Source organism: Hyposmocoma kahamanoa, unplaced genomic scaffold (assembly GCF_003589595.1).
Source record: "Hyposmocoma kahamanoa isolate Upper Pololo Valley unplaced genomic scaffold, ASM358959v1 202, whole genome shotgun sequence".
In the NCBI taxonomy this organism is placed as follows: domain Eukaryota; kingdom Metazoa; phylum Arthropoda; class Insecta; order Lepidoptera; family Cosmopterigidae; genus Hyposmocoma; species Hyposmocoma kahamanoa.
In genome coordinates, this window is record NW_020653726.1 from 7,336,743 (window position 1) to 7,351,801 (window position 15,059).

At 35.6% G+C, this 15,059-nt stretch overlaps 1 protein-coding gene across 1 annotated transcript; it reads right to left on the reverse strand.

The window, feature by feature from the left end:
- Nucleotides 1-2,777: 2,777 nt before the first annotated feature.
- Nucleotides 2,778-13,151, reverse strand: LOC113226960 (glucose dehydrogenase [FAD, quinone]-like). The gene is made up of 6 exons (XM_026459801.1): nucleotides 13,039-13,151; nucleotides 12,109-12,528; nucleotides 11,358-11,588; nucleotides 6,342-6,474; nucleotides 4,154-4,273; nucleotides 2,778-4,079 (listed from the first exon to the last, which is right to left on the reverse strand). The coding sequence occupies exons 2-6, from the start codon at nucleotides 12,521-12,523 to the stop codon at nucleotides 2,837-2,839; spliced, it is 2,142 nt and encodes a 713-aa protein (XP_026315586.1). The 5' UTR covers nucleotides 12,524-12,528; nucleotides 13,039-13,151; the 3' UTR covers nucleotides 2,778-2,836.
- Between the last annotated feature and the right edge of the window lie 1,908 nt (nucleotides 13,152-15,059).

The following is a 15,059-nucleotide window of genomic DNA, read 5'->3' on the forward strand; positions in this document are numbered from 1 at the left end:
ACGTAAATATAAACAGGTACACATTCACAATACAATAAATCATTGCTTCTTTGCAGTCCTTGTCGACATTATACGCAGTAAATCTTCACGGGCCTATGACATATTTTACGTAAAGCTTGCGCAGTTTACTTACATAATAACAGTTAAGCTGCAGATTTAGGGTGCCGTTTTATGTCGCCTATTCATAACATGGTCTCTAACGCTCAGAGATAACAATACAAGTTACTAAGCTACAAATTTGTAGATATCCTTAGATCTATTTAAATGCAATTAAGAACAAAAATGTATTTTCTATTGTTTTGTTAGCTCCGGTGGCGTAGGTAGATGCAGGATATGAAAAAGTAGTAAAGCCACGTGAAGCCAACTCTTTATAGCATTTATTCTTTGAAAAATAAAAGATAAAGATTTAATATAAAGAGATAAAATACACAAAGTTTAAACCAGTGCATAATGTCCCATACACAATGTTTGCAACACCATTCTGTATAATACATAATTCATCTAGAGGAACCCAGAATCTAGTATTATGATAAATGAATGTTATAGAGAGTTCGAATGAGAGATAATCCTGTACCGAAAAAAGAGCAACTTCGATAATAAATAGCTTACATAATTAAAGTTTTTTCATTAATTTAATTGTTCTGTTTATAGACATGGAAATTAAAAGTAAATGAAGAACACCTAAACTTTAGAAGTGTTACTACTACATTGAATAACAGCGTGGTGCACGAACCGAGACTGCTCGGAAACTAATTTGTATGTTTGTAGCTGGAACCAAGTTCATTGATTAAAGTTAGAGAACTCATCTGACTAAACTCGCATATTTACTCGAACATCATTACCGACTTTTACCGAGAGTTACCTATGTATTTCAGACGTTAGATTACCCAACTATGATACTCTATATGTAGCGTTTCGACTGTTTGTAATTTAATAATACAAAGATTATTCGATTCGGCCGGATTCGAACCGACGTCTTCTAGTAAACCGTACCAGATGCTATGCCAAGTAAGCCACGGAACGAACTAGCGGACCCCACGAATTTTTCCATGTGCTTGTTCTTTATCGGATCTTTGTATTTGGTTTCCAACGACTTTTCAGCCGTAGCGCTATCAATGGGATATCTATGGAAGTATTTCGTCACCCAGTTAGGTAACTTTACAGCTACCTGCCCTGGCTAGAAACGTCGCTATTAACTTTTAAAAAAATTATTAACTATTTATGCTTCGACTCGTACCGCGTAGACACTGAATTGGTTTATAATAGAATCTGTCAATAAACGTTCAGAAGCTCTAATTTGTCCGCGCATTGTGTGTAGGGCAGCATTTGCCCAATGACAATATGGCGCTGTGAGCTCCAGATTACATATTATTTGATTAACAATAAATGATCTGCCAAATAGATACCAAGTTAAATTTAAATCAAAAAGTGGTTCATCATCAACCCATTCAGACGTCCCACTTATGGGCACGTTTCTGCGGTCCAATGCGGGTTGGGGACTTTACACGTTTTTCGAGGTAAAGGTGTGGTAAACGGAAAAATTTTTTTATGTTAAATAAAGTTCTGTTGATAGCGAAAGCAGAGTAGACCACTAAAGGTTTTAAGATAAGTTTATTTGTAAAATACGAGTTTTATTTTTATTTACAAAATTATTATTTACATTGACGAATTAATTTGTTTAGGAAACATAGATGGCGGGATTTGAAACATAAGCACGATGTAAAAAATGAAACTTGAGTAATGAACGGACCAACGCTTTCGCTTAAATTGAAAAGCTGCTTAAGTGCTTTTTTTAAATAGCAAACTTTTCAAAGTGCTTTTCACATATAGACAACCACAAATTACATCGGTACTCACGAAAGAAAGAAAGAAAATAGGGCATACAAATGTTTCTCCCGACCCGGGAATCGAACCCGGGACCTCGGACCGGGCAGTTAATATTATTTATTGTTTTATGTGATTTACGTTTATTATTATTCATTACGTGTGTATGTATGGTACAATCCATATGTGTTAACTAATGTTCAAATGAGTAAATCATTATTTTAACTGGTATACTTAGTGACGGACTTTTAACACTTATAATACAAATTTTAACTAAGCTTAGGGGAGTTACCAGGTTAACCTGATTGAATCATTAATGTACGAGCAATATTGTAACTTAGTAAAATCCGTATTTTGATTAGATTTAAGTGTTGTAGACTTTTAAAGATATAATTTAATAATATTATTAAAAAATAGCTTCTTAATAATGGATTAAAATTATGCACACTTGGATTATACTTTTACTGCAGAAAGTAATTTAGTTAAAGTCACTTTATGTATTCTCTATATTCACATATTCATGACGGTTCGCAAGCTGGGGCTCTGTACAAAAGCTTACTTCCGCTCGGCACTGAAAAAATAAAAACCGTGGCGGAATCTGTTATGCTGCATCAGAGATTCAGAGCCTTTCCTCGCGAGTTTCGTGAAACTGATTCAATACTTTTTCCTTCCCTAATGGATCTCTGTACAGAACCATTAATTTTATTATTTGCGGCACCGTGATGCGGCACAACCCCTTTCTCACACCCTGTTCCTATTTAATGAAATCAAACGACGTCCGCTGATTTCTTTATTCGCCTTTCTATTAAACCAAAAAGGGTTGGACTCAATAGCAATTGACCCAGAAAAACAAACTTACACTTCCTACCAAATAAACTGCGAGATTGCAATATGCAGAATTTTCACATTATAAGTATGCATGAGAAACACGTTTTGTTACCAATTCAAAGTTTTAATAAAATATATACTTAGAACAATGGGAATACCACACTTAATTTTAATAATATTACAATTAATATATCACATTAGACCACGTATTTTTAATCATAGTTGCAGCTTTTTCACCGATCATGATGGCAGGCGCATTCGTATGAGCTGAAATCGGACGTGGAATTACGCTCGAATCCACTACCCTTAGGCCTTCTACTCCATACACTCTTAATTCCGGGTCAACAATAGCATCTGGATCATTCGGGGGACCCATTCTGCAGGTGGACATTTGGTGATGTGTACTTAAAGTCATTGTTCTAATAGCACATTCCCAATACTCATCCGAAAGAGGAGTCGTGTGTTCGCACCCAGGGTATTTGGCCATGTGTAAGATAGCTCCATATTTCTTAAAAGGTTCTGATTCACCTAACTTTATAATGTATCTGATTGCTGCAATCATTGTAGCTATGTCTTTGGGATCAGTGAAATATCCGCTGTGTAATTTTGGTAGCGAGAATGGATTCGAGTCTCGTAGCTCGACGTATCCACGCGATCTTGGATGTAAAAGTAATGGGATTGCTGACCATGTATCAAGGCCGCTTAATGAACCGTAAGCAGTATAGTATGCTTTATCCGATATTCTCCAGCTCTCTCTGAAAATACCTGATGCTGAAAATGATCCTCCTAAGCTTAATAGCTCTATATCTGGAACCGGCTCTGAATCATCAGACTGAGACGTTTTTATGTACCCAAGTCCTTCTACGATTCCTGGACTTGTTAAAAGACCGTCGCCGTATGTAAGCCATTGTATAACATTAGGTAATGTAACTATTTTAGATTCTAGAAGACTGGCGTTAGTTGTGTTTAGTTTGAAAATAACCCCGGGGAAAGTTACATGATCATAGAGAGTTCTTCCTACATTGAGATCTTTAATTATCGTTATGCCAAGACTTTGAAGGTGTTCTTGTGGGCCTATTCCCGATAGCATGAGCAATTGAGGCGACGCTATTGGTCCAGCTGAGACAATGATTTCTCGGCGACAACGAACTGTGTGTTTTACTCCATTTCTAACATATTCAACAGCAAAAGCTCTTTTAGTTTGTGGTTCTATAATAACTTTAGTCGCTCTAGCCTCAGTGAGTATGTGAAGATTCGTTCGTTTTTTGTGAGAATGTAGGAAGGCCTTTGCTGTACTGTGTCGATGACCTTTAATAGTAGTTGTTTGGATATAGCCAAATCCTAGGTCTGGTGTAGGAGCATTATAGTCACATGTGGGATGGCCATGAATTTTTCCTGCTGCAAGGAAAGCTTCAACGAGACCGGTCCTGAAAAAATGTATAAGACCAATTAAAGTGCAACATTTTTTTATGTCGTGACGTGCTGCAAATTTCAAATTTACCTGAAAGGTGGATTTTCAATCCATAGTTCGCCATCGCGATTACTGTAAGGAGTATTCTTATACTTTTTGACTTCAGATTTTTGGGATTTCATAAAGTAAGGAAGAACCTCGCTGTAGGACCTGCGAATGAGTAAGTAATACTCACAAATTGGGTATCTAACAATAAAAAAAACACAACATTAACTGTCAAGTTTCTGGAGGAGATGGAAAAATTAAGGCAAGAATAATTTGTAAATGTTTTTATATCTCATGAGTCGAATGTGTATAATACGCTCATAATCATTCGTTTCTGTATATTATTATTTGTCGAATTTCTTTCTGCGTAGCTTTTACTCAATAGATAGAAATTCTTATATATGTGTGTGTAAATATATATATATATATATACATTGAATTATCATATATATATATACAGGGTTACAGGAAAAGTCGTGCTAGATCCGTTAAGGGCGTGGAGTACTCACCATTTCTGACTTATTTTACTATGAAACACCCTACCCTAAACTTAACCCTTTTCGAGATATTTGACTTTTATTTTTTTTTATTCAAAATTGCCGATTTTTAGGCTACTAAATTTAATTTTGTTTATTTTGTGTGTCTTATTATTATAATTATTGCATTTTTATATGTGTGATAAGATGCTTTAGGACCTCAATCATTAAAATAGTGAATAAGTTAATTCAATACGCCGTAGTAGAAAAGAGAAAGTTAAGAAATTAAAAAAAAAATTAGAAAGTTTATTTTTCTCTAAGGGATATCTAAAAAAAATATTATGGCAGTTGATCGGCAGAAAAGTTATAAAATATCTACGTTTCATCAGCTATCTAACAAGGTATAACAATCTAGGGTTTTATTTAAATGCATTGAAAAAACTTAGTCCTACAAACAGTCCTATACTTTTAATTTGTTCAACAGTCATAAGACTAATATATGATAATATACTAATAATTAATACTTATTATGAATTTGCAAAAACCTTTTTAAAACAATTATAATTATGAAAAGATAATTTAATTGTAGAATAATATGGTAGCAACGGGTTCTTTTATAATATAAATGTGGATTGCTTATTACAAAAACGTTTACTTACGAGAATTGTTTTAAGAGGGTTGTTTTACCAGGCCGAGCAGCCACATTCGGTATTTGATAATATTGTTGCTATCCCTATTTATAATAAGTCATGACGCCAAAGCGCGTGTATGATTGAGGCATCACTCGTGTGGAAACATTTCAATGTGTAATTTTCGTATAAATTTATTACTTCTGGTACATTATTTTTTGCTTTATACAAGTATTTGTCTAGTTTGTCAATGTCTTGAAAATTAGCATGATGTTGTTATTTGTTTAAAGTACTACAGAAAGTACTACAGGAAAGTACTACAGGAAAGTACTACAGAATATTTCGCTTATGGATACATTATTTTGTTTTTAAAACCCGTTTTACATTTGTCTGAGGTGTCAAGTCGTAACGCGTCAGAACGGTATCGGTTTCATACACTAAACACAAGCCGTCACGTCAGATTGCGGCACACTAATATAAATCTAATCATATTAAATGTATGAAACCGAAACCTTTCTGACGCGTCACGACACGACACGTTAACCAAATGTAAATCCGGCTTTATAAAAGTAAATAACACTGTATTCAAACACTTTTAAAAAGTTGCTTGCGTTCTCTGAGAATCGAACCGACCACATGTGAAAAAAACCCTGTATTTTTATGATATCGCTCGAAACGGTCAATTATAAGGTTTAATTTTGTACAAGCAATTTAAAGGAAGTATACAATCATTCAACGGAATTATACAATAATAACATAAAAATACGGGGACGTTGTTCACATTTTGTTGGTTTGATTCTTAAGTGGAGCAAGCAGCTTTTTGTCTTTCAATGCAGTCAAAAGTGTTTGAATGCAGTATAAGTATACTGCATTCAAACATAAAGCTTTAAAAATAATGTTTTCATGTAGCAAAATATCCTATCTACAATATTTAAAGTATTTTCCCTCCGAGTCCCATATCCGCGAGACGTCCTATATGACGGACCAGAAATCTAGGTATTAGTTTTTAGATCGTGTGTAGAAAATTGCATTGAGTTTTATTTATAAGTATTCAAAATAAGATCAAATTCCGTTTGTATGAAGCATGGTTGCTAAACTGCCCACTTAAATTGCAAATTCTTAAATTACCATCCATAATTTCCATCGGATGCGATTCTGTCCCAGTCGTGCGGCCGGCCGCGAGTATAGAGCATGTAGTTGGTAACACTGGTACCTCCCACAGCTCGTCCTCTAGGCCAGTAGCACCTTTGCTCTACACTGCCTGAAAATTAAAATACTTTGTATAATAACCTTTTTTAATAAAATATGGGTCAGCCTATGACAACAGTCAGGCCTCTTAATTCAACGATGGGTCGACCTTAATCATCGAACTTTAAAGACTCAGAAATAGGATTACCTGTATAGGGTATATTGCTTGTATAGCATTATACCGACTTCAAAAAATGGAGGAGGTTCTCAATTCGACTATTTTTTGTGTGTATGTTACTTATGCGATTACTTCAGCATTTGTGAACCGATTTTGATGATCTTTTTCTGGTGCAAAGAGGGTACCTCAGTAGTGGTCCTATTCAGATTTTATGAAAATACTCCACCTCTAAGGGTGGCAAATTAGGTGATGAATCCGGTTTATTTCATTTCACCCACTTTCCATTAACTGATCTGAACAACTTGACAAATAGTAGACGATCTATAGGTAAAATCACATAAGTGATATTTTCCACAAAAAATCTCTAGATTGTGTACCGGTTGCAAGAAAATCACTATCTTTCTGCAGATAAAACACTTATTTTTTACAGCTTTCATGAGTTTATCGCTTTGTTATTATTGAGTTTCACTAGAGAAAGATAGTGATTTTCTAACCATAGCTACATAAATGAAAGAGTTTTTGTTTAAAATGTCACTTATGTGGTTTTACCTTTAAACAGACGAGATATAATTCCACAACTTTTGAAGTGTTTTTGTTTATAAAAAAGTTATAATTCTATATTATCCATTCTATACCTATAATAATACCACTCCGGAAAATATTATACAAAGAAAACTCAGCTTTCATTTCGACAATGCTTGTACAGTCAAGAGTAGGTACATGACAGGTTTTACAGCCAAGTTAATATATTGATGTATACCAAAACCTCATACATAGCACATGAAAGTTTAATGATACGACCGCCTTCAATATCCGAGATTATTTGGAAGAGCGAAAGCTGTCATTGGACATGAAACGATTGGGAAAATTATTTATATGCCGTAAATACTAAAATAACACGTTACACTTATATTTCACTTTTACTGGACTTCTTCTTGACTGTAGTCCAGAATTATACATTAGGCTTGTCACTTTGGACTTTGAACCGTTCTTATTAAAAGCGGACAAGAGTTGAATTACAATTTGAATATCCAGTTCTTAGGTTTTCGCATTAGAAATAAAACATTTTTTTGAAATGAAAATCGTGTATATTTGTTTTTTCAAACAAATATACATTAATTTTGGTTTGTTTGTAAAAACAAACATACGCGATTCAGATCTGAAAAAAAAAATAGTTTTATTTTAAATGTCAAACTCGACGTGCTCTTGAACGTGTATCTAGTGCTTAGACTATGGAATTTGCCATCCTCTAAGACCTAGTGGCTTCTAGAACCTATCCAAACTACGAAACTGCAAACTAATAATAATATAATAATAATAATAATAATAATCCATTTATTTCAGACTTACATTCATCCATAATATTTGTTAGCAACGAAAAATACTTAAGCTAGTGTTAGGTTAAACTAAGACCAATAAATAAGTGTAAAGATAAATTATGAATATTTAAGTCGCATGCCTCTCACTTCGTAAAAGCCTTACAATGGTCATTCTTGAATTAGTGTTCACTACCTAATTTCCGTGGCAATTTTTGTTATTTAAATACTAGTCCGAGAATGACTGACAAAATGTTCACAGGAACTTGAAACCTGTTGTGTTTAGAAATCTGTAGTCATAAGCCTAATTAATTACGTCTTAGGTAGTAAGTAAAAATCACTAATAAAAAAAGTGGATAAGTAAATTGATACTACATCTATTACTCACAGATAGTACTGAATATTTTATTTCAATAGGTAGGTAATACTGTTGGAATATTGTGTATGAATGTATTTCCGCGAGTAAATGTTAGCAAGCAGCAAATATTTAAACTGTGCTCTAGTGAAGTTTCATACAAGACTGTGTTGATTGTCTTACTATTATGGAAGAGCTTGATGAGCAAGTCAACAATTTCTCATTGTCATGTCGTTTAATAATCTGGACGTTACTTTGTCACTTCGGCCACGTCATGAGGAACAATAAGTATAAATGACTGAAACGAAACGAATGAGCTTATCATCCAGGGCAAAATCCCTGGAAAACGAAGTGTCAGTAGAAGGCGGCATTTCTGGTTAAAGAATTTGAAGTAATAGTTCGGCTGCTATACCACCTCGCTCTTTATAGCGGCATGACACATGTTGGACAACAGTCCAACCTCCCAGAGGAGACAAAAAAAGGAAAAAAAAACCTTTCTCAGTTTTAAAAGTGTCAGTTAGTATTACTGGCATTATTAGCATTAGAGCTCCTGGTGAAAGAATTCGTTCAGTGAAGTACTGCCAAGCTATTTCTGCCGCCAAGCACTAATGTCAGCATTACTGTGGTCCGGTTTTGAGTTAGCAGCATTACTGTTCCGGCACATGAGACTTGTCAACGTATGTCTTAAATTGACGGGCGCAGTGGCAGTGCCCCTCAGATCTTTGCGTTTTAAAGCTTTGAGTGGTACTGCAACTGTTATGGACAGGCGTGTAGTTTACCATCAGGCGCACGACTTGTTCGCCCCGTCACTTGATATTATAAAAAAAGTTATTAGCGAGGTTAACATACACACAAAAAGTGTACCAATAGTCTATTTTCGATATCGCAAATATTTTTATCGTGAAATTTTTTTAATATCGCACCGAAACAAATTACGAACATGGTAAAAATTTGCACTAGAACGTTACGAAATAGATCAACCAATGTAAACGTTTCAAGTAAACCTAACGGCTTTGCACCCTGACGCAGTTCCACTCTGATTTTTTTTATCTTACAAGACAGCAAAACATTTGACCGCCCTGACGGAAGCAGTAACCATCAGCTGTAGTCATTTGCTGTAATAACAAAATATCGGAAATGTGTTGCCTGCCATAGGCATATAATTTTGAATCACCCGCATCTGTGATTGCGATGATTTTGTTCCAATAAACACAAATCCTGGTTTTGTAGACTGTAATAAGAGTGGGGATAATTGGTTATGTTTATTGTGACTTTTGGTAAACAACATCAGCAAAAGGTGATCATAAATCACATACAATTAGGATGGTTTTTAATTTTTTTATCTTTCAAGACCCGCTTGTCGACCACACCATGACTTATGGTGTCGAGATATGAACGCTAATATCTGACCAATCGTTAATTCGTTTAATCGTTATGCAAAATCGTATATCTCGGTGAGGTGCTGCGACACGATAGATACCGACTGCTTAACTCATATAATGATGTGAAAGGTTGCAGTCGAAGTCGCTGGAAGACGTACAAAGTCACAGTTATGCAACATAAGGGAGTTGACTGTTTCGTTTGACCATGGGTAGGGACGAGTTTGCCATATTCACGGCCAACCTCCAGTAGTGGAGAGGCTCTATAAGAATAAGAAGAAGTACAGATCGATCTCCGAAATCCGAAGACAAACTAAGGTCGAAAATGGAGCTGACGTGACATATTGTGAAGCGTAGTAATGAGAGTGAAGTAAAGCGGGTTGTAGATGATGTCGATGTTGTATTAATACACAATATATTAACCACGTTTCTCCTATGACTTGCGAATTATGAACTTTATATTTCAAAACATTTTATGAACCTTCTGCTACATGCAGTTTTCAATATTGTCCTACCTACATCATAAGTGATAAATGCAAATTCAATCTGCGCTTCGAAAAGATTTGCTATGATATGTGTACAATGCAGAAAGACGCTCATTGTTAGAGCTTTAAATCACAAAGATCAGAAGGGCACTGCCACTACGCCCGTAACTGAGACATAAGTTGACAAGTCCCATGTGCCTGTAATTTTACCAGCACACTTACTCTTCAAAACCAGACCGCAGTATTTATATTATTTTGATTTTGATTTGATTTTTTTAACCATATTTAAAATTTTAAAGAAGTATTATTTATTCATTCATATTAATTCAATTCAATGGAAATTTTGACACAATAATGGATAGGCCACAACCACAGCACACTCCACTCCCGCTTCATTGATCTTATGTTAACAAATATTTAATACAATTACGAACAGACCACAACACACTGCCCTTGTGAATACTGTTACGTGTATAAAAGGGTGCACTGGTCCCTTTGTGAGCAGGTTACCAAATTCTTAACTCACCATATTCTTAGCTCACAATATTCTCATCCTCACCCATGGTTCACAACCGAACACGTATCGTACTCTAGAACTTTGCTAAAGCTCCTTAAAAATTGTTTGTCGACCGATCGACGATGACCAACATTACTTGATACTCGTTATATATTAGTCGCAAAACTCAAGTTCAGAAAATATTGAAGCAGGTACTTGACCTGTATACTGTTTAAATGCCACACTTTGAATAGTATACATACTCTAGAATAGCGTATAAATATGTACAAATCGTGATGCTTGCATTAGGAAGTCGCTTGTAACTGTATTGTTTTGTTTTCAAATGACCATAAAAACTGAAAATGCCTAACTGCATAAGTAAATTAAAAGGTCAATTTATCATTAAGTTACGTACGAAAACGTGCAATGTTTAATAAAGGTATCATAAATCACACTGATTAGTTCCAAAATAAAGAATTCCCCGATCTATGAGTACCGGAGAAGCGACCTCCACTCCAGCCGTCAATTTGAGACTCAGCTTGATGTTCAGAGTAAAGAAAGAAAAAAAAAAGACCATTAATGTACTTCAGACATTGAAACACAAAAATTTGTTTTAAAATGTAGAGAATTTCACGTTTCTATAGACAGTAACATCTACATTATTAGACTTACAGATGACCACGATAATGAATTATCGCTCTCTCGCTTTACTACTCTATGATATGATGTAATCAATAACTCACTTACCCAAACAAACTCCGGGCTGAGGTTCTGTAGAATACGGCCATGAATATTCAGAGAGCTGGAAATAAGGTGCCAATATAGGCACGTCTGTAAAAAGCATCTCAGGTTTTCCCGCCTCGATGAGAAGCACTGTTGCTTTTGGCTTTCCTTCGGTTAGACGTGATGCTAATACAGATCCTGCAGATCCTGCTCCCACTATTATATAATCGTATTCGTCATAAGGATTAAGGATGCCTGGAATACATCAACAACAATTCACATACGATTCACTGCACGGCATAGACCGTTTCTATAGAAAGTGCATTACGGGTTAGTGACTTTATACGTGAAACCTTCTCAGATCGCATTGCAAGCGAACAAAAGGCCCAGCTGAAGCACTTAGCCTGTAAACGGTGGGTATCAAAACCTTTACAAGGCTGCCTTTTCCAAATACCCTTTACTCAGAACAAATCATAATTTATTGAAAAGGCCTATCTGTTTGTAGAAACATTGAAAATGCGAACCGTGATGTAGTATAATGAATCTTAGGTCTATTCAATCAATGGCAAGACTTAGTGGATCAAACAAATTAATTCGAGCTGTACTTATTTAATTATTTATTTGTTGCATACCAAGTACAGCGTTTGTTAAATAGTGAAAACCCAAAATTGTCTTAGTTATTATTTTAGTAAGGGCAATTAAGGGAAATTTTATTTTTATAAATGTAGTATTCAGACTGTTTGTTTTTTATGTAATAATATCGTTATCATCTTACCTTTAGGTAATGGATAAGTATCCCTCAAACAGTCAAAAAGATCTTTGGGATTATTCGGTAAGTAGTTAATTGCCATGCTTTGCTTCATTAGGTCGACTATAGGACTTTGAATGTAGGAATACTCATATAGAAGTCTTTTTTCTGATTTGTCTTCCATTTCTTGTTTATTTTCTGTATCCACACTTGTATTTTCTTCACTCTTTACATCCAAAGGGTTTTTATCATGAGTCAGTGGATAGGGCCATAATATTCTTCCCTTTTTGTAGCTATCCTCTGGTGCTATTTCTTTTTCTTTTAAGTAATTGTCCGCTTCATCTTGTACCGTAACTACATTGTCATGGCTGTCGATGTCCGACGCATGCGTGCAGAATAACGCTATTGTAAGTAATGCTAATCCAGTCTTTAACATGACCATATTGTCTGCAATAAAAATATTTTGTAAATAGGCAAATTATTACAAACAAAATTGTATGACTTATGTACGTGACAATTAATAAGAATTATGTAAAACAAAATAATTTTTGTTTTCTTTAAAATTTACAAAAAACACAAAGCACTAAGTAAATAACTTAAATTTCATCCTTTAAATGTATAGAAATAAGTATAATCATAAAGAAAGTAACAAATACTACTTATTAATGTTTATTATTATATATTTTTATTATTAATTTTATATTATTAATGTAATATTAATGTTTTAATTTTTATAATTTTAACCAATTTTTTCGTATGTAAATCGCGTATATTTATATTTTTCAGTGTAATTACAAAAGTAATTAGTTTATTAAATGAAATAATTATTTATTTTACTAAATAATTACTTTTGTAATTATACTGAAAAATAATAAATATAGGCGATTGAGATCCGAAATTTCCTAAGTAACAATTTATTTGGTAAAAAATAATTATAGATACACCGGTAGAACTTACCAAAAATACGAAGACATTAATCTATTTGACTTTAAAAAAGTATGAAAGTTACTGTCACTTTGAAAAATGTAATCCTCACTGAGCGCGTCTCATTCAAACGGCGCATACGCTTCGATTGGCCATGATGCATCGTGCGCGAGAGCCTTGACCGTACACTTGTGAGACCGCTACGTTGACATATTGACCAATATCAAGGACTCGTATAACTGGTCCATTTTTATTCATGTTCAAAGTCATTTTTCGAAAGGACTGGAAAATCGAGGATATTTATTAAACAGCCCTTCAACAGTTCAAATACCATTCTTCACCATTAGGTTTGTCGGAAACATTTGTGACGTAAGTATAATAAATAGTTACTATTAAACATCCAAAATTACATTAGTTGCTTTGGTCATAAAATTATATAAAGTGGGTATTGAAATACATATTTTTAAAAATCCAAGCTGTCATATATAAATTCATTTATTGCTTATAATAGGGCCATAATGGTAATGTTTAAAGAATACTGTTTCACATACACGTATTTTCCAAATTTTGAAATGCAATATACATACAAAAGAAGGGAGCCTGCGTAATTGGTAACTAATAAAAACATGTCAAAATCGTAAAGGTCCGTTGCTATTTAACACATATTACATTATTCATATAAACTTTCTCACATTTCGTTATGATGTCGTATTTTTAATTCACCTAATTTTTTTTTTCAATGTTTCAAGTGATGGCACGAACTAGTCGTGCGCATGGTGGTAAACTACACACCTATCCATAACAGTTGCAGTGCCACTCAGAGCTCACAAAAATCTTAAAAAACGTAGGGGCACTGCCACTACGCCGCCGCCGTCTTTACCACGTCGTCACCCTGAGACATAAGTTGCTAAGTCTCATGTGTTTGTAATTTCACTTATGAAACTTTAGATACAAGTATGTAATAAATACAATACAAGAGACTTTCGTATCGATTGCAGCCACTGGCAATTCTTGAGAGTGCTTTCGTTTATGAATAAAACATTCCTCTTATTCTGGTTGTAGAATTTTTCTTTGCCATATTTCTGTAGCTTATGTCAAGCATGTTTAAAATGTAAATATTGTAATCATGAAAATCTTCTTTAAAAAAATGCAAGTAGGTAATGAGGACGAAGTGTTTAATTTGTATATAAGTTTGTAACGCGATAATTCTCAAAGTGGTTTGTATCGACTCTCAGGGGCCCTTTTTTTCCGGGTAAAATCCGTCAAGGACGTCCTTTACTCTCTAAAAACCTGCGGGTATTCCCACACTCCGCTTGGGACGAGGCTGTGACCACGTGGTTTACGGTCCACGGCCCCATCTGTGGTTGTCCGCCACCGTGGACTCACCCTTGGGGGATCACCATTCCCTCTCTATCGTTGGTGGCATGCCGAGAATAATTGGCACACCAACCAACCCTTGAACCCTTATGTAATGGGTGACAAAAGCCCTCCGTTTTTGACTCCCAGGGTTCACTCTCAGGGCGGCAGTTGGCGGGCATAAGCCATCCGTCTGCGCCCCAAGCGTTTGAGGCGCGTAGGATGAGAGGAAGGATCTTCCTCTCACTCCCGTTCCTCTGCCTCCTTCCGCGACATTACATCAGTGCAGAAAGAGGCTACCGCACTCCACGCCGTCTCGCTACCGACCATAGCTCGAACTAAGGTTGGCAGGGAGAGATCGTGTTCTACCACTGTGGTCAGGGACGACCGCTGGTCCTCTCACGCCGGACATGCCTGCAGTGTGTGTTGCGCCGTATCTTCGGCACAACCACACTGATGGCATACGGCCTTCGGTTCTCGTCCCATCCTGCGTGGTATTTACCAAAACGGCCATGCCCTGACAGGACCTGCGCAAGGTGGAAGGAGACTCCTCCCCAGGATCGATCCGCCCATTCTCCCAGAACGAGTCGAATCGCTCCTATGGTCCAGTGGTCAGATCTCGGCTCTTCTAGCATCCCTTGCCACTTCCGGAACACGACCCGGCGGATGTTTGTCCGCCATCGATGAATGTGCTCCAG